The sequence below is a fragment of the Eriocheir sinensis genome, chromosome 29 (assembly GCF_024679095.1).
Source record: "Eriocheir sinensis breed Jianghai 21 chromosome 29, ASM2467909v1, whole genome shotgun sequence".
In the NCBI taxonomy this organism is placed as follows: domain Eukaryota; kingdom Metazoa; phylum Arthropoda; class Malacostraca; order Decapoda; family Varunidae; genus Eriocheir; species Eriocheir sinensis.
The window spans coordinates 2729535-2750003 of record NC_066537.1 but is presented as its reverse complement, the minus strand read 5'-3'; the positions used below and the strand labels follow the sequence as shown (position 1 = coordinate 2750003).

At 41.2% G+C, this 20469-nt stretch overlaps 1 protein-coding gene across 1 annotated transcript in view; it reads left to right on the top strand.

Annotated features, from left to right (window-relative positions):
• Positions 1 to 20108, top strand: part of LOC127005270 (methylmalonyl-CoA mutase, mitochondrial-like) — a 65161-nt gene extending 45053 nt beyond the window's left edge. Inside the window, exons 4-7 of the mRNA XM_050874063.1 lie at positions 87 to 233; positions 1182 to 1254; positions 9021 to 9164; positions 19471 to 20108. Coding sequence (XP_050730020.1) covers positions 87 to 233; positions 1182 to 1254; positions 9021 to 9164; positions 19471 to 19550 — 444 coding nt within the window. The 3' untranslated portion in view covers positions 19551 to 20108. The remainder of the gene's footprint in view (positions 1 to 86; positions 234 to 1181; positions 1255 to 9020; positions 9165 to 19470) is intronic.
• The last annotated feature ends 361 nt before the right edge of the window (positions 20109 to 20469 follow it).

Below are 20469 nucleotides of genomic sequence, written 5' to 3'. Positions count from 1 at the left end.
TTTTTTATTTTTTATTTAGACAAACTTTGTCAAGCATGAAGTGTATGGTGTGCACAGTATGAATAACTTATTTTCATGTTTGCCAGATTGAGGAGTTCGTTGCAGCTGAGGGGCGGCGACCCAGGATTCTTGTGGCTAAGATGGGTCAAGATGGTCATGACCGTGGAGCAAAGGTCATTGCCACAGGATTTGCAGACCTTGGTTTTGATGTTGATGTTGGCCCTCTCTTTCAGGTAAGTTATATATGGTGGGGTAAACTGAAGAATAACTAATGCTTTAGTACGTGTATTTGCTTTATCTCACCGTATCATAGAGTATAGATGTTTTCAGATTTAATAATTATCAAGACTTGATAGAACTTGTCTACACGTTAAACTCCTAACCTTTTCATTGCTAAACGCTCACAGCGGGTGTTATTTGCTGGTGGTGCTAAATGCTCATTGCGACCTACAGTCGCACTTAACTTACCCGCATATGAGTGTGTTCCAATAATATTTTACGAGCCTCTTCTCACCCCATAACATTGCCAATTCAGTGGGTTTTCCACTAAAATATCATTATGGCTCAGCTCTTAGGACCTCAGGTACAGTCTGCCTTGTAGAAGCCCATTCCACCCAATCGCTTCCCAGCCACTATTGTCTACAACATGAATTGCCCGTGTATTTTTTGTTTACTTGTGGTATTTTGCATCTATCAACTTGTTTTCACACTGTAATGGCTACCTGCACTTCTGGTGATGATAGAAGTGAAGAAGAGTGACTGGATCCTTCAAATAAGAAATAAAAGGCTTAGGGTAAGCATGACTACCACATGTTGATAGAATAGTGGAGCTCAGTAGCCTCACCCCTCGCCTACTCCATTAAGCACCTCATTCTACGTATGGCTATGGTAAAGATTTCAGGGGTTTTATTGTTTTATTTTATTAGCAAAAGGATATTTAAACAAGCTTTTAGATGAGCCTGGAAACAAATACTATTTTATTGATTGGATCAGTGCCTCAGCATATGTGGATTCAGGTTTCACACACTTATTTGCAGCACTGATGAAGTGCAATACTCAATGCACTACTCCATTAGTAGACTGAATTCACAGACAAATATTGATTTTTTCTAGAATCTGAAAATGGACACTGCAAAACTATAATTCATCATGACAGTGATTGTATTTTCACTCTGTTACAGACAGCAATGGAGGTGGCACAGCAAGCAGTGGATGCGGATGTCCATGTGGTAGGAGCTTCATCTCTGGCTGCTGGTAAGTGAGAGAAATATTGACTCTGAATTCAGTTACACTAATCTGTTTGCACAAGTATTCCAAATTGTTACAAGCAACCTTCCTGCAGGGCAAAACTAAATAATCCAACAACTGTTATAATCTCTATGAAAGATTATTTAATGTTCCACATTGCATTGTGTCATTAAGCGTGCTGTGGACCCTAATCTGTGGAATAATTACTCCCTTGAAGTGTTTGGTCACCCCAGGAGAGAATGATATGTTTTAACATTATTTTTCAACATTTTCTTTGAAATGCTTTATGAACCCTTTCGTTGCTAAACGGTCACAGTGAGCGTTAGGCGTATTTGCTGGTGATGCTAAACGCTCGCTGCGAGCTCCAGTCGCACTCAAATCTCCCGCGTATGAGAGTGTTCCAACACTATTTCTCACAACACAGGATTGCCAATTGAGTGGGTTCTCCACTAAATTTGGTGGAAAATCATCAGTCCAGCGCGCAAAATCTACGGACGAGCAGGTGGTGGATGTTGTTGTCCAATATAGCGACATTTTTGCATAGCTTCACCTATCACATGACATATTTTGATCAAATAGTTGTAAATTTTGCAGTTGGCAATACTGCCCTGCCAGCACCCCATCATGAAGAGATCTACAGTAGTTGCCTTACGGCTGATCGTCGCACACGTATAAATGTACGTCTTCACAGGCAACACCCCCTGAACGTGCCTGTACATTCACAGGAGAGGCTTACATTACCAAATCTTATAGATCTTGGCCTCCTCTTTCCAATGGTGTTTTTGTTTTTTAGCTGTGATGAATATTTTTTGAGATACAGAGGTTAAAAGAGCGAGCACTAGCATCACTTGCTGGTAGTGCTAAAAGCTCGCTGCGAGCGCCAGCAAAAAACACCCCCTGTACGTTCGCAGGAGAGGCTTACATAACAGAATCTTATAGAGCTTGGCCTCCTCTTTCCAATGGTGTTTTTGTTTTGTAGCTGTGATGAATAGTTTTTGAGATACAGCGGTTAAAAGAGATCCTCTTCCCCCACTGGGGTGCCCGAGTGCGCCTGAGGGGATAGTCTTGTTGCGAGCGCTTAGCAAGGAAAGGGTTAAGGATATTCTCCCACTCCTTAATCAACTAACTTTTAATGGCATGATGCAGTAAAATCTTGTATCTAATGAGTGATTGCTACCAAGAAACACTAGTTAGATGTGAATACATAAACATGTGGAGAAAATCATAAGTATGTAATAAAATAGACCACATTTATTTATTTATTTTTAATTATTTATTTATTTATTTATTTTTTATTTTTTACCTTTTGGTTAATGGTGCCAGTAGGTTTTCTTGGTGGGGCCTGGTGAGCACCCCCAGCCTACTGTGGTGCAGGCAAGGGTTTATAGTGGTGCCATCTTGCTTGGTTCATGCTGCCCCCCAAAGTTCATCTTTGATCATCTTTTTGAGAGAATCTACAGTCTGGGTTGATAGATAGTCTTAGGGACAGCAGTTGAGTAGTCTTAGACCACTCGGCGATGGCTGAACAATTGCCAGCTTGTTTGTCATGGCGGTCTTCTTGAACGTCACACCAGTATGCTGACCACTCGGCCACCACCTCAACGGCGTGTTCTAGCACTGGAGGAGGGTCATTGATATCTTACTGCAATGCAGAATTCCCCTGGCACCAGTGTTTCCTCTTAGGATCCCTTTGGCCACTTCACTGCCACCTCCGCTCTGCCTTTTGACTGAAAGTAGTGTGCTGAGGACACCCAAACACTGACAACCCACCTGGCTAGGAGGTTCATCACCTCTGTGCTGGCCAAGTTTGTGCCCCTGTCTCTGGACAGCCGTTCAGGTGCCCCATGTCTTGTAAAGTACCTCTGTTGGTGGGAGATTACCTTGTTAGAGGTGGCATCCCTAGGGAAGTGGGTGACTTCTGTCTATCCTGTGAGGTGATCAGCATACACCAGGTAGGACTGTACCCCCAGTTGAAACATAACAGCCACCACCTGCTGGGATGGGTAATCAGGTGGAGAGATGAGAGTCAGTTGCTCTTCCATAGGAAGAGAAGGGGTGTGTACCTCACACTCCTTGCAGAGGGACCTGTAATACTGTAGACTAGATTGTCTTCCATGCCAGGCCAGTAGACCGGCTGCCTGGCCTGTTGCAACATGGAGTCAAGTCCCAGGTAACCAGCATGTAGGTCGGCAGTCACTCAATGACGGAGGGATTCTGGTATGACAAGATATTGGTTACCAGCCCCTCCATCATGACCAATCTGTCTAGCACTGAGAAGAAAGGGTGCATATACAGGGCTTTCAGGTACTAATGTGGGTTCCAGTTGTCACCCAGCACCTATACCACCAGACTTTTTTTTATTTTTTTATACGTACTAATTTTAATTTTTAATTTTAGGTGCTGCCTATAGCACGATAGGCTTTCTTGAGAGGTCTCTTGGGTGACCCCAGCCTGTTAGTGGCACGAGCAAATTCTGTTTATAGTGGCTGCTGTGATATATGATTCTAGCCTGTCCCATGCTGCCCCCAGTGCTCCTCTTGACTGAAGTCATGGAAATTAAGGTTGACCGAAGATTAGGGCATCATGTGCTGCAGCCAGCCAGCCAGCCACTGGCCAGCACCACACCACAACTCTGTCCAGTCTCTTAACAGTCTAACCAGAACATGTCATGTTTTGGACATGTCCTGACTGAAATTGCACAAAGAAAAATGACAACAGCTTCAAATTAAAATATCAAAAAAGGTTGTGGCTGATCCATGTATGTATGTGAAGTGACTCTTTGAATAATAGGGGAATATATTTCAAATATTTCCTTTTCTGGCATTTTTGGTGTTTTTTGTCCCTTTTAGCACATTCCATGCGACCTGACCCACCGGTGGGTCAGTTGGTTTATTCCCTTGTTGCGGCCTGACCCACAGGTGGTCATTTTGATGCTAATTACTATCCTCCTAATTATCCAATATATGATCCACCTATTAATATTTTTTTTTGTATTAAATATTCTCTTTGTATGGATAAGGCATTAAAGAAAGATAATCAATAAGAATAATATTGTTTGTTGATCATTAAACCATTTCAATTTTACCTTGAATTGAGACTACAGTACCCTCTCGAGTTTCGCGCTATCCGAGTTTCGCGGTTAGTTCTAAATTCTTACCATCCCGACTTTCGTGCATTATCACCCCAAGTTTCGCACTGCTTTGACATGTACGGGTCACGTGTATTTACCATTGACATCACACATGCTACCTTGAAAGGTAGTATCACACTGGACATTTTCCTCCAAACACTGTGGCTATGGCAAGAGAGAGAGAGAGAGAGAGAGAGAGAGAGAGAGAGAGAGAGAGACTTATTAACACGTTAACCACATTTGAACTTCCTGCCGCCTCCTCCCTGTCACATTTGGTTCAACTCAACGCAGCCTCAATACCACATGAGCCCCCGACTCGAGAGGAGGTGTGTAGCTTCACTCTGGTTATGAGCCCCTCTCGTGAAAGGTGAGATAGGGAGGATGAAACCATGGAGAAAGGAGAAGGGTGTGGGGAGGGAGGGTCAGAAAGGAGAGTCAGGTCAGGGCTTTGGTCAGGACACGACTTGACTCAGATCAGGTCATGTCCATACCTATCACACACACACAGAAGGTGAAATGAGAAGAATGTGGGGAGGATGGGGCAGAAAGGAGAGTCAGATCAGGGCTTAGGTCAAAACATGACCTGACTCAGGTCAAGACATAACCTGACTTGTTTCACACACACACATACACACACACACACACACAGAAGGGGAATGAGAATGGTGTGGGGAGGGAAGGGCAGAAAGGAGTGTCAGATCAGGGCTTTGGTCAGGACATGACCTGACTCAGGTCAAGACATGACCTGACTCTCCCTTCTGCCACTCCCTCCCCCAACCCTTCTCATTTCCCTTTCTGTGTGTGTGTGTGTGTGTGTCATGACCATAGCTGGGCGTTACCGTGATAAATTATCGTGATACTTTATCGCTGATAACAAAATCGGGTTATCGGCCATCTACTACTCATTTAAATATATATCGGTATCTTTTGTAACCAAACTAGCGATAATTGTTACTTTTCTCCGCCTCTCAGATAAAAAAACATTGTCTCCTCCCTACTGCGCATGCGTGACCCGGGTGCCCAGTGTTGTATGAAAAAGCTTCGGGGTATGAAATATCTTCGGTGAAGAGATATCATACTTAGATCATCAACATTAAAATACTAGGTTATTTTTTATGTTAGACTCAAAAATCAATATATCAAAGAGAAAAGTAATTTAACTTTGCCCAAAAAATGATTATTCACTGCCTCAACTTTGATATTCCTTATTCATTTGTGAGCATGCCATGGTATTGAAGGCACCTGGTATTGTGTTATTTGGTGTCCCTTCGTCAAAAGCTGGCACTTGTTTACGAACACTGGTCTCTCGTGAACTGCGGATGTTCAGACCAGTAAGTGTAGCTCTGTACAGTCTCACAAAGCTTTTTAACACATTAAAAGTTGCTGGAAGGCTGAATCAGACATACAGTACCACCATCTTCGCTGTTTCTAGAACGACACTGTACATATAAATACAACTCATACAGAGTGTCGTTCTAGGTAGAAACAGCGGGGATGGTGGTACTGTATGTCTGATTTAGCCTTTCAGCAACTCTTAATTATGGTTAAAAAGCTTTGTGAGACTGTACAGGTTTACGCTTGATGGTCAGAGCATGCGTAGTTCACTTGAGACCAGCCAGTGTTTGAAAACAAAAGCGCCAGCTTCTGACGGTTGGGACACCAAATAACACAACGCCGGTTCAGGCATTTCTAGTATTACCGTCCATAGGAACGTCTCAACGTGTGGTTTTCAGGTTTTGTAAGTTTTCTAAAATACAGATAATGAAAATTTGAATCCATCTATGTTTTTATTTGAAATATCAATGTAGTATCGTTTTCGCCTATCGGACTTATTGCTAGCAAGTATCGGAATTGTGGATTTATATCGGGTATTGGTTATCACCTATATTTGTGTCTCCAGTTAATGAATATCGGTTATCACTGATAAAGTTTTTCAATATCAGTAATCGGTTATTGGGAATAAGGTTTTCTGTTATCGTACCCAGCTATGGTCATGACATGACCTGACTCTCCCTTCTGCCCCTCCTCCCCTACACCCTTCTAATTTCCCCTTATGTGTGTGACACACACCCAGAAGAGTTGCTGGCTGCCTAAGCTGCCGCCAACGCGGTGGGAAGAAAAATGCCTAGTGTGACACCAGCTTACGGACAACCGACAACTCGCTCCCGGATGGGCGTACGGGCGTTGCCAGTAGCCACAACAGTTAGAGGAAAACGGCCTGTGTGACACTGCCTTAAGGCAGTGAGGCCACTGATTGGGTTAGTGCTGGCGATGACGTCATCAGACTCCCAGCAAATCAAAAGCGTGTTTTCAGAGCTCAGCCAATCGTAAGGCTTCATCTGTGGCTTTAAAATGACCCGTTCTCTCCTCCTGTTTTCTTCCTTTTTCCAAGGTACGTATTTTGAGATAACAAGGGAGTAAAGGAGGAAAAAATGTGAGCTCCGGGGGGCAGCATGAGCCAATTATAATGGCACCATTATAAACAGTTGCCTGCACCATGACGGGCTCGGGGCAGACCATCAGACCCAGATGGATAGTCTACCGGTGCCATAGCCCACGTGTAAAAAAAAAAAATATCAATAAATAAATGAATAAATTTCCATGAGTCAGAACAAATAAGTGCTTTTTCAGTGTTTTCAATACCTCGAGTTTCGCGATCCTCGAGTTTAGCGCTTTACCTTTGAAACGAAGTGAGCGCGAAACTTGAGAGGGTACTGTATTATGAAATATGGTAAATTACATTTAATTGGTCTTTTTTTAACTTGAGTGGTTGAAAATTATTTTTTCTCAAGTATCCCCAATAGTTTTCCATCATAAACTATAAATATTGACAAAAAAAAAACAAAAAAAACCCAGGTAAGTATTTTTCCTGTTCACGACAAATAACTATCCTTGGCTTGGAACACATAATGAATAAACAAAATATGTGCATTCCCATATTTTGAGTTCATTGTTCTCCCTTCGCATGATATTAGCCATGATGTTTCACAGTGAAGCAATCCAGGCACATGAATGGACTACCCTCACAGCCAGCACAAAAGGTTGACACTTTCTTTGCTCTTTTTGCTGCAATTTTCCATCCTTCGTTCAATGAGGAGTCATAATTTGAAGATGGACTGTAGAATTCACCACAAGAATCTTCATCACCAGAGCCATATTCTGGAATGACACTCTTCGCCTTCTTCGTGGTAGGCAAATTGATGGGTTCCATTACCAGTAAGAAAACACAAGTAGAATTGGTTAATTTACTGTATTGTAAGGCAATCAGTTGAACAATTGTAATAAGTAGCTTATATTCATATATATGCACAGAAAAGCCATCTAGATGGCCTGCCCTAAAATGGGTCAGGCCGCAACAGATTCATAAAACATTATACTGTTGCGGCCTGCCCCCACGTGGGTCAGGCTTTCTGCCAGGCGCAATTACGCTCTACAAGCCGCCAGCATAACACACACCTCTTCTCTGTCTGGTGGCTACCGGCAAACTGGAGACATTCACATTCAAATCATCGCAACATCGTTGTAGCGGGGTTGCTGCCAGCCACAAGATATGTGTTAAAAGCTTTTCTTTAGGTCATTTGAGTGTTTGGAGGGGCCCAAGACCCCAAGACTACCCACATACTGTCTTGATGATTGCCTATCAACCCGGACTCCAGCGAAACTCTGAAACGAGGATCAAGTGAAGCTGGGGGGGAGGGGAGAGACTTAGCCAAGCAAGATGGCAGCACTATGAAACAGTTGCCTGTGCCATTAATTGACTGTGACCATCCAAAAGAGTAAAAATGAGGGTATACATGTAATGCGGCGACTAGGCCTGATAAGGGAGCCTCCCATAACCCATTTAGCCAGTGGGGTACCTCTTTGGCCGACTTGGTAAGGAGTGGCTCTCCCGTCACGCTGGTCACGGGTTCAATCCCAGGCAGCCAGCGAATACCCTCACCTGGTCTTGATCAGTTTCTCATGTGTTTCGATACACGCAGAGGACGTGTGGGGCCGAGAGAATAGTAGAAAAGAGAAAATCAGAAAGACTTTGGTTTAGTTTTACAGTTGGTGGCAATATTTTTTTCCTGCCTACACTTTGCCAGTCTTACTAAATTTGTCACTCATTGTCTGGCTTCATGATAGCCTGTTATTTTCTGGCCAGTTTTACACTTTCTGTTTCCTGTTTAACAAGAGTCTATCTTTAGGAGAATGTTTGTTTTCACTATTAAACCAGGGTGGTCTTGTTAATTCCATGTTATTTCTCACTAGAACTTTTATTAATGTTATGTTGCTTCTTGCTAAAATTGACAAATTTAATCTGCTGAGTAAGTAAATGACATTATTTTTACCATTCTTCATCTACATTGGAATCATGTGATAAGTGCATCTTTGTCAGTTTTGTCTAACTTCTTTGAAATTTGCTATTTTGAAAATAGGTATATTGGGGTCCACTTCATCCAAATGTATTTTGGGGGCTAGTCATATTTTCCCATTCTATGAAATTAGTTGTACCATTATTTTATTTTCATCCTTGTTTGAGCTCAAGTGAAGATACAGAGATCGACAGACAGATTGACAGACAGACTGACTTGAGCCATCAGACAGACTACATACAGGCAGGCAGAGAGCATACCAATTAAACACCAATCCCTTCCCCTAGGTCACCGGACGCTGGTACCTGAACTCATTAAGGCATTGGCTGACTTGGGGCGTCCTGATATCTTGGTCATTGCTGGTGGGGTTATTCCTCCCCAGGACTATGATTTCCTCAAGAATAGTGGAGTAGCTGCCATATTTGGACCTGGTAAGTAAGTGGTGTGTTTGTGTGTGCATTTATCTTGTTTTAGTTACCAATTTGTGAAGTTACAGTGGGACCCAGTGATTAACCCTTTTCTAACTAGCAGTGGTGGGCACCGATCACTTTTTTGCTGTTCCGATCCCCGATCATCCGATCAGTTTGGGCAACTGATCCGATTCCGATCATCCAATCATTTTTCAAGTACTGCTGTTCTGATCACCATTCCGATCATCCGATCAATAAAATTTATAATAATTACTATTATTTTTTTAAATAAGAATTACAAGAAACACCTATTTTAGACATTCTTTAAGTAATAATTTAAAAAAAGTAATAACTTAATTATTTGCTTATAAATATCTTTATTTTTCCTCTTTCTTTTGGTATATTGGACATGGTAAAGAAAAAATGTTATCTTAACTTTTTATTTTAGGCATTTATTTAAGTCTACTCTTTTTATTCAATTTCTGAAAGTCTGAAAAAGGAATTATGTTCGCTATTTTAACTTTTGTTTGAAGTTGATTTAGATTTTTGACAAACATTTTTCAACTTTTTAATATTTTATCATCGATGTCTAGGAAATATTTTTTACTATTCTATAAAAAAACGAGCGATAGTGATCATTAATCTCCTATCCTTCCTGATGAAATAGCTTTCTGAATAAAAGCTATTGGTCCATAAATAAATTAGTTACAAGAAGAACATAAGCAATAAGGTTTTGATTGTAAGTGAGCTGGTGTTGTGTCATCTGCCATCCACGTATCTTAAGACATGCCATTCTGAATTGCGCATGCATGGAACCTGATGTTTACAAATACAGTGTTGAGATCGTAGTTTGTCCAGGCAAGATGGCGGCAAGACAGCATGGCAGCTTTTATGGGAAAATGGCCAAATTAAAAAATGACATGGACCCCATAATAATAATTATTCAGATAGCCTACCATTAAATGGAGAGAATCTGAGAAACATGACCATCAATCAGAAGAGAGTGTAGGTTATCTCATTTATCACATTTACCGACATACAAGGGGTGTAGGTTATCTCATTTATCACATTTACCGACATACAAGGGGTGTAGGTTATCTCATTTATCACATTTACCGACATACAAGGGGTGTAGGTTATCTCATTTATCACATTTACCGACATACAAGGGGTGTAGGTTATCTCATTTATCACATTTACTGACATACAAGGGTTGTAGGTTATCTCATTTATCACATTTACCGACATACAAGGGGTGTAGGTTATCTCATTTATCACATTTACCGACATACAAGGGGTGTAGGTTATCTCATTTATCACATTTACCGACATACAAGGGGTGCAGGTTATCTCATTTATCACATTTACCGACACACAAGGGGTGCAGGTTATCTCATTTATCACATTTACTGACATGCAAGGGGTGCAGGTTATCTCATTTATCACATTTACTAACATACAAGGGGTGCAGGTTATCTCATTTATCACATTTACTAACATACAAGGGGTGCAGGTTATCTCATTTATCACATTTACTAACATACAAGGGGTGCAGGTTATCTCATTTATCACATTTACTAACATACAAGGGGTTTAGGTTATCTCATTTATCACATTTACTAACATACAAGGGGTGCAGGTTATCTCATTTATCACATTTACTAACATACAAGGGGTTTAGGTTATCTCATTTATCACATTTACCGACATACAAGGGGTGCAGGTTATCTCATTTATCACATTTACTGACATACAAGGGGTGCAGGTTATCTCATTTATCACATTTACTAACATACAAGGGGTTTAGGTTATCTCATTTATCACATTTACTGACATACAAGGGGTGCAGGTTATCTCATTTATCACATTTACTGACATACAAGGGGTGCAGGTTATCTCATTTATCACATTTACTGACATACAAGGGGTACAGGTTATCTCATTTATCACATTTACTGACATACAAGGGGTGCAGGTTATCTCATTTATCACATTTACTGACATACAAGGGGTACAGGTTATCTCATTTATCACATTTACTGACATACAAGGGGTGCAGGTTATCTCATTTATCACATTTACTGACATACAAGGTTTCAGGTTACCTCATTTATCACATTTACCGACATACAAGGGGTTTAGGGTACCTCATTTTTCACATTTACTGACATAGACGGATAGGCGGTGGCTGAGTGATTAGCGTGCGGAGGCAGCATTCATCACGCCACAGACAATGTCGATTCGTATCCCCGCGCTACCACCTGGTATTTTTTAGTCACTGCCAAGTGGCTTAAGACTACTCACAGGCTGTCCAGAAGACCACCTATCATCCTGGATTCTAGAAGAAACCGTACAAAAAAAAAAAAAAAAAAAGTTCCAGGGGGCAGCATGAGTCAAGCATAACTTTAGTCTGTCCAAATTAACTTGGCCAATTTGCACCGAGAAGCCCCTCCCCCATTATGTCTAAGCTCTGCCCCCCTTTCACCTGATTGGCTGTTCATGACGTCATGCATTGTATGAAAGACACGTACCAAATATATATGACTGAGATAATCTTGCTAGTTTCATGATTTAAAATATCCATAATTTAATTGAATGACGGCACTCTACTTTAGCAATCAATGACATCACCTAAGAAACAAAGTACAATAATAATACTGCCAGTTTTCAAGGGGGAACGGGCCCTGCAAAGCAAGCACTGAAGGCCATATATAGCAGGCTACCAATAAAATTAGCGCACACTCTTCCTCATTATTTCCCACATAGCTCATCTACAGAGGCATAGTAAATATAATCACATTAAAAATATCTTCTACAGTAACATCATTCAGGCAGGAATCATTGTATCTGTGGCTTGGAGGGACGGGTAGGCTATGTACTGTGACGACGCACCCGTCCCTCCAACCCACAGATACGAACTTTATTCCTGAATACAATGATTCCTACCTGTATGATGTTACTGTAGAAGATATTTTTAATGTGATTATATTTACTATGCCTCTGTGGATGAGCTATGTAGGAAATAATGAGGAAGAGTGTGCGCTAACTTTATAAGGTGGGACATGGGGAATAGCAGTATGTGTGTGTGTGTGAGAGAGAGAGAGAGAGAGAGAGAGAGAGAGAGAGAGAGAGAGAGAGAGAGAGAGAGAGAGAGAGAGAGAGAGAGAGAGAGAGAGAGAGAGAGAGAGAGAGAGAGAGAGAGAGAGAGAGAGAGAGATATAGATTTACATCGAAAATCAGACCACACAGACCCCATGGTCCAGACTATGTGGTCTGTCCTTAAACCTAAGTGATTTTACATTAATCAGAAAGCTCCAAAATGTTGCATTTATACCCTTCGCGCCGGATGTTCAAAAAGCCCGCCTGGCTGATATACGGCGTGGTCGGCCGCGCGCGGTATCCTGAGCTGGCATGTATCTGCTTGTCGCCTCTGTATATTATGCTGCTAATTTTCAGTCAACATGCCACTCCTTGCCTATCTCTCTCTCTCTCTCTCTCTCTCTCTCTCTCTCTCTCTCTCTCTCTCTCTCTCTCTCTCTCTCTCTCTCTCTGATTGTTTTACAGCAATGGATAAGGAGATTCATGAGCTGAAAGCCCTCATTACATGTATCCCGTATTTGCAAAGCAGCATACACGACGAGTCAACATATACTTGTTATGCAGAATATAAATTGCGTCAAAGCGAAAAAAAAAAAAAAAAAGCGAAATAAAGAAAGGGGAGAAAGGGGCAAGGGGGAAAGAAATAGAGAAAGCAGATGATTGTGAAGAGGAGGAAGAATGTCGAGAAATTATCAGCAAATACAACTCTGTTATCATCAGTCAGAGCTGCCAGATACTCCTTTGTCATCACAGACAATGTATGTGTATACGTGTGTGTGTGTGTGTGTGTGTGTGTGTGTGTGTGAGAGAGAGAGAGAGAGAGAGAGAGAGAGAGAGAGAGAGAGAGAGAGAGACGTGATGGTGTCTGAGAGAGAGAGAGAGAGAGAGAGAGAGAGAGAGAGAGAGAGAGAGAGAGAGAGAGAGAGAGAGAGAGAGAGAGAGAGAGAGAGAGAGAGAGAGAGAGAGAGAGAGAGAGAATGAGACTTCCTAATTTTAGACACAAGGCGGGAAGAAGACGGTGCATACTGTAGCTCATTTTTTGTGATTGGTGGGAACAAGGATGGTGGGAGGAGCAATAGGATTTCAAGGACAGCATACGGCGTCTTTACTTAGTAACCAACACAAAGTACGGGACAACTCAATAGAAGAAGAAACAGAATAGAAATATGACGCCTACGTAGGCGTCATCGTATATGCTACTGGGGCTTCATGACGCCTACGTAGGCGTCATCGTATTGAAAGGGTTAAGTTGAAGGAAGTGACGGTTGAGCTTTTTTTTGGAGTCAGTCTTGTTACACTGGACCACTGATGGTGGGAGGTTATTCCATTCTCACACTACAACGTTGGTGAAGAAAAATTTGGTGCAGTCTGAATTTACTTGTCTACATCTGAGTTTTACGCCATTGGGAGAGAACAGCATCTCTCTCTCTCTCTCTCTCTCTCTCTCTCTCTCTCTCTCTCTCTCTCTCACACACACACACACACACAGTCCGGTAACTCGGGTAAAGCGTCTGGCTCACAACCAGAAGGACCGGGGTTCAATTCCCCGGCCGGGTGAAGATAAGTTGGGTTTATCTTCTTTCACGTGTAGCCCCTGTTCACCTAGCAGTGAGTAGGTACGCGACGTCAGCCAAGGAGTTGTGACCTCGTTGTCGTGGTGTGTTGTGTGTGAGTGGTCTCAGTCCTACCCAAAGATCGGTACTACGAGCTCTGTGCTCTTCCGTAGGGGAACGGCTGGCTGTCTCGAGAGAGACCCGCAGCAGACCAAGAGGTGAATTATATGGATTAGACGGCGAGAAAGGGAGGGAGGGATCAAGGAACAGCAAGCTGTAACTTGTTGTGCCTCTCTCTCTCTCTCTCTCTACGTAAAAAAGAATAGACAGGCGTCCACCGCCTGTTTCATCAGTAGTCGAGCTGCCTGACGCTCGATAATGCATCACAAAATACTGTGCATACATATTTGTGTGTGTGTGTGTGTGTGTGTGTGCGTATTTACCTATTTGTAGTCTACAGGGCCCGAGCTAAGCTCTAATAGTCCTGTCTCCATATCTACATTCATCCAGCTTTTCCTTCATTTGATGGACACTGCTCGCCTCCACCACCTCTTCCTGTAAGCTGTTCCATGTGTTAACACTTCTATGTGGAAAACTAAACTTTTTTAAGTCACTCAAACAGGTTCCTTTATTAAGTTTCTTTCCATGTCCTCTCAGCCCCTATATTCTCGCAGTAGAGAAGAGATCATCTCTATCCACCTCATCAAACTTATTTGCCAACTTATACAGCATGATCAAATCTCCTCTTTCCCTTCTTTGTTCCAGTGTCATCAAGTCCATCTCCTTCAATCTGTCTTCATATGTCATATTCAAGAGTTCTGGGACCATTTTAGTTGCAATTCTCTGTATCTTTTCCAACTTTCTGACATCCTTCTTTTTGTGAAGCAACAGCATAATATTCAAGTTTTGATCTTATCAGTGTTGTTAATATTTTCTTCATCATTTCCTTGCCTATATAATGGAATGATACCTTTATATTTTGCATCATCCTGTAGTTTTCTCCAAATAACTTGTTTATATGCTTTTCTGGGGATAGTGTGTCTTGCATCGTTACTCCCAAACCTTTTTCTTCATGTACCACTTTTAAGTTTTCTTCTCCCATCCTGTATGTTTTCCTTGGTCTTTTTTTTACTTTTCCCCATTTCCATAACATGCCATTTATTTGTGTGTGTGTGTGTGTGTGTGTGTGTGTATTTACCTAGTTGTAATTTTACAGGGCCTGGGCTTACGCTCGTGTGGTCCCGTCTCCGTATCTATAATTATCCAACTTTTCCTTGAAGCTCTGCACACTCTTCGCCGATACTATTTCTTCACTTAGTCTGTTCCAAACCTCTATATTTCTTTGTGGGAAGCTATATTTCTTTATGTCTCTTGAGCATCTTCCCTTCCTCAACTTTTTACTATGTCCTCTAGTATTCCTGCTGGAAGGTTCCTCTCTTAGTAGCAATTTCTCGTTATCTACTTCTTCCATTTTACTCAATAGCCTATATATTTGTATTAGGTCTCCTCTTTCTCTTCTCTGTTCTAGTGTTGGCAAGTCCATTTCCTTTAGTCTCTCTTCATATGTCAGTCCCTCCAGTTCTGGAACCATTTTTGTTGCCATCCTCTGTATTCTTTCTAGTTTTATTATGTGTTTCTTCATATGTGGAGACCACACTGTTTCAAGTATTCTAGTTTAGGTCTGATCATAATAGTTATTAATTTTTTCATCATTTCTTTGTCCATGTAGTGGAATGCTATACCTATATTTCTCACCATGTTATATGTATCACCGAAGATCCGATTTATATGACTTCCTGGTTGCATATAATCTTGCATTATTACTCCCAGGTCTCTCTCTTCATTTACTTTCTTTAATATTTCACCATCTCCCATTTTATATGTCCATTTTGGTCTTTCTACACTTTTTCCCATTTCCATAACATGACATTTCTTCACGTTGAATTTCATCTCCCATTTCTGACTCCATTTCCAAATCTTGTTTAGGTCTTCTTGCAGCTCCTTGCAGTCTTCACTGTTTCTTATATGTCTTTGCAGTTTAGCATCATCTGCGAACAGGCTCATGTAGCTGTTTATTCCCTTTGGCATATCATTAATATAGACTAGGAAGAGTACTGGTGCTAAAACCGACCCCTGGGGCACTCCACTTTCCACCGCTCTCCATTCCGATCTAGTGTCCTTAACCACGGTTCTCATCTCTTTTCCTCTTAAGTAACTTTCCATCCGGCACTTCATTTTCCCTCTCAATCTTCCTTTATTTTCTAGTTTCCACAGCAGTCTTGAATGTGGAACTTTGTCAAATGCCTTCATTAAGTCTAGGTAAATGCAATCCACCCATCCGTCTCTTTCCTGTAATTTGTGTGTGTGCGTGTGTGTGCGTGTGTGTGTGTGTGCAATCTCATTTATTTTTTTGTTGTTATTATTATTATTATTATTTTTTTACATCTCTGCCTGTAGTGCTGGTAGGCTTTCTTCAGGGGCCTGGTGGTCGGCCCAAGCCCGTCATGGCACAGGCAATTATTTTATAGTAGTGCCAGTTATGCTTGGCTCATGCTGCCTTCTGTAACTCGTTCTTGATTCACGATTCACTTGGAGAGTTTTTTCCAGAGTCAGGGTATATGGGTGGTCTTCTGGACAGCATGTGGGTAGTCTTAGGCCACTCAGCGGCAACTGAAAAATCCCAGGTGGTAGCATGGGGATTCGAACTGACGCTGTTCATGGCGCCGTGAATGCTAGGCCGCACGCCAACCACTCAGCCACCGTCATTATTATTATTGTTCATAGGGGAGGCGGTGGCTGAATGGTTAGCGTGACAGCCCTGCGTTCAGGAGCTCCAGGAGGGACGTGGGTTCGAATCCTGGCTGCCGCACAGCTGAGGTTTTTCAGTCACTGCTGAGTGGCCTAAGACTAACCACATGCTGGCCTGAAGACTACCCATCAACCCGGGCTCTAGATAAACTCTCCAAAGAGAGGCTCAAAGATGAGTTCCAGGGGGCAGCATGAACCAACACAAGATGGCACCACTATAAACACTTGCCTGCGCCAGAACGGGCTGGGCCGACCATCAGGCCCCACCAGGAAGAAGCCTTGGGCTGACCATCAGAACCCAACGGGAAGAAGCCTATCGGTGCAATAGGCCGCGTCATAAAATTAGAAAATAAGAATAAAATAAAAAGAATGCATATTCCACTATATTCAAGTGATTTTGGTGGCATCACTTAAGTCAGAATAATTTTCATATTCTGAATCACTGAAGGTTCTCTGGCGTGTGTGGGTAGGGGGGGTTGGGGAGCACAAATTGGCGACTGCGCTCCATGGTGACCCAGAGGTGACTGATTAGCATTTGTCGCCTGTCATTCCAGGTCATAGAATCTGCCTCAATAGAAAATTGTCTTCAGATACCCATAGCAGTGTGCCAGGTGTGCATCCAGCAACCCTAATAGCAGTTAAAGGGTTAATTATAATAACCTTATTTGATTACCTGACTAATTACCTGAAGTGCAATTTCCTCAAATAGTGAATAATTTATCCCTAATGACATGAGATTTAACAGAAGTTAATTTTATCTACAATTTATTTATTTATTTATTTATTTTCTTTTTTACTTCTTTGCCTATAGTGCCGGTAGGCTTTCTTCAGGGGCCTGGTGGTCGGCCCAAGCCCATCATGGGCAGGCAATTTTCATAGTGGCGCCATTTATTCTTGGCTCATGCTGCCCCCCAGAACTCATTGGCACATGGGCACATAGGCCAGTCTGACCCTGTAGCTCACAGCAGGACAGCCAGGAACACAACACCGGTGTGGCGTTGAGTCTTGTACTCTTGTTTTAGTCCGTCTGATCCGCGCAGGCTTTGTTTACATACATAGGGTGGATAAATTTTGGCACGGTAGCGTGTCCATTGTCGACTGCTTGTCATATAAGGGATGCAGGTTATCTCATTTATCACATATATACCGACATTGTCCCACCCAAGTTTATTTTTATTTTTATTAAAGTAAATAATGACATGTTTTGAATTTAAAAATGCTTGAAATATGAAAGTTTAATTGTTTCTGCACCCCTTGTAGGTCGGTAAATGTGATAAATGAGATAACCTGCACCCCATGTATGTCGGTAAATGTGACAAATGAGATAACCTACATCCCTTGTATGTCGGTAAATGTGATAAATGAGATAACCTGCACCCCATGTATGTCAGTAAATGTGACAAATGAGATAACCTACACCCCTTGTATGTCGGTAAATGTGATAAATGAGATAACCTGCACCCCATGTATGTCAGTAAATGTGATAAATGAGATAACCTGCACCCCTTGTATGTCGGTAAATGTGATAAATGAGATAACCTGTACCCCTTGTATGTCGGTAAATGTGATAAATGAGATAACCTGCACCCCTTGTATGTCGGTAAATGTGATAAATGAGATAACCTAAATCCCTTGTATATCGGTAAATGTGATAAATGAGATAACCTGCACCCCTTGTATATCGGTAAATGTGATAAATGAGATAACCTAAATCCCTTGTATGTCGGTAAATGTGATAAATGAGATAACCTACACCCCTTGTATGTTGGTAAATGTGATAAATGAGATAACCTACACCCCTTGTATATCGGTAAATGTGATAAATGAGATAACCTGCACCCCTTGTATATCGGTAAATGTGATAAATGAGATAACCTAAATCCCTTGTATGTTGGTAAATGTGATAAATGAGATAACCTACACCCCTTGTATGTTGGTAAATGTGATAAATGAGATAACCTACACCCCTTGTATATCGGTAAATGTGATAAATGAGATAACCTAAATCCCTTGTATGTCGGTAAATGTGATAAATGAGATAACCTACACCCCTTGTATGTCAGTAAATGTGATAAATGAGATAACCTACACCCCTTGTATGTCAGTAAATGTGATAAATGAGATAACCTGCACCCCTTGTATGTCAGTAAATGTGATAAATGAGATAACCTACACCCCTTGTATGTCAGTAAATGTGATAAATGAGATAATCTGCACCCCTTGTATGTTGGTAAATGTGATAAATGAGATAACCTACACCCCTTGTATGTTGGTAAATGTGATAAATGAGATAACCTACACCCTTTGTATGTTGGTAAATGTGATAAATGAGATAATCTGCGCCCTTTGTATGTCAGTAAATGTGATAAATGAGATAACCTACACCCCTTGTATGTTGGTAAATGTGATAAATGAGATAATCTACTCCCTTTGTATGTCAGTAAATGTGATAAATGAGATAACCTACACCCTTTGTATGTTGGTAAATGTGATAAATGAGATAATCTACTCCCTTTGCATGTCAGTAAATGTGATAAATGAGTTAACCTACACCCCTTGTATGTTGGTAAATGTGATAAATGAGATAATCTGCATCCTTTGTATGTCAGTAAATGTGATAAATGAGACAACCTGCACCCCTTGTATGATAAGCAGTCGAGAATAGACACGTTACCATGCTGGAATTCATCCACCTTGTGTATGTCAACAAAGCCTGCACATGCGCAGATCAGGGTCGGATGGAATAAAACAAGGGTATAAGAATTGACGCCACACACACATGTTGCTTGTACATGAAATGGAGCCAGTGATGATGATGTGCTATTATTGATGAAAGGAAGGAATTTTATGCAGCTCTTCTTTTCCAGGCACACGTATACCAGTAGCTGCCATGGACGTCCTCTCCCTGATTACTGTCTCAGTGCAGAAGCGAGCAGCTTCCAATTAGCAGTATGGAAAATGTCATCGAGTTTATCACTTCCATACATGTTAAAAAATGTAAAAGAATGTGTTCCTCTGTAGTAACACATAGTATACACTAACAATATATTTCTTATATATGGACACCAAATTGTTGTTGAAGAACTCATAATTGTGTAAGGTGGATGTAAATTATCATTATTTATTTTATTATTAATTGACTTAGTAATATTATTATTGTCATTATTATTATTATTATTATTATTATTATTATTATTATTATTATTATTATTATTACTTTTATTAGTAGTGTTAATAGTAGTAGTACTTTCTCTTCATGAATTACAATTAATTAACAACATGTTTTCGTATGTTTCTGTATTTTCTGGCATTACACAAGGGTAAGTTTTCAGGTGTATCAATTAGTTACACCAATGTCTCATTTTTGCCTAGAGGTGTTATTAAAATAGCTATATTAATGTAGTATTGTCCATGTATTAATATCTGGGTTGTGTATAAAATGTAGGGGGTTGATATTGAAAATAAATTATTTTTTATGGATCAGGAACAGTTGTGTGGACTGATGCATGGTATATTCTGTTTCCTGATACAGTAAAACCTTGATATAATGGATTTTGGATATAATGGACAAGGTCAGAGGGGTCAGAAATCCACGGGGACTGACCGAGAATAGTTTTTGAACCAACAGCGCCCGGGAACTACAACAGCACCTGCTAGCCACCTCACCCTCCTCCCTTTATCTACTCTGCCATCCTTCTGTTACTGTAGTCTTTTTCAGCCCACCTGATGAAATATTTTCCTCTTTGTGGTTCCCATTCAAATGAAGAACGCATTTACGATACAAGAAAGGCTTATGTCTAAGGTCTCAACACACAGAAATTAATCTACACAGAGGGGAAAGTCGTGTACTGTGGCGCCTAAGCCTG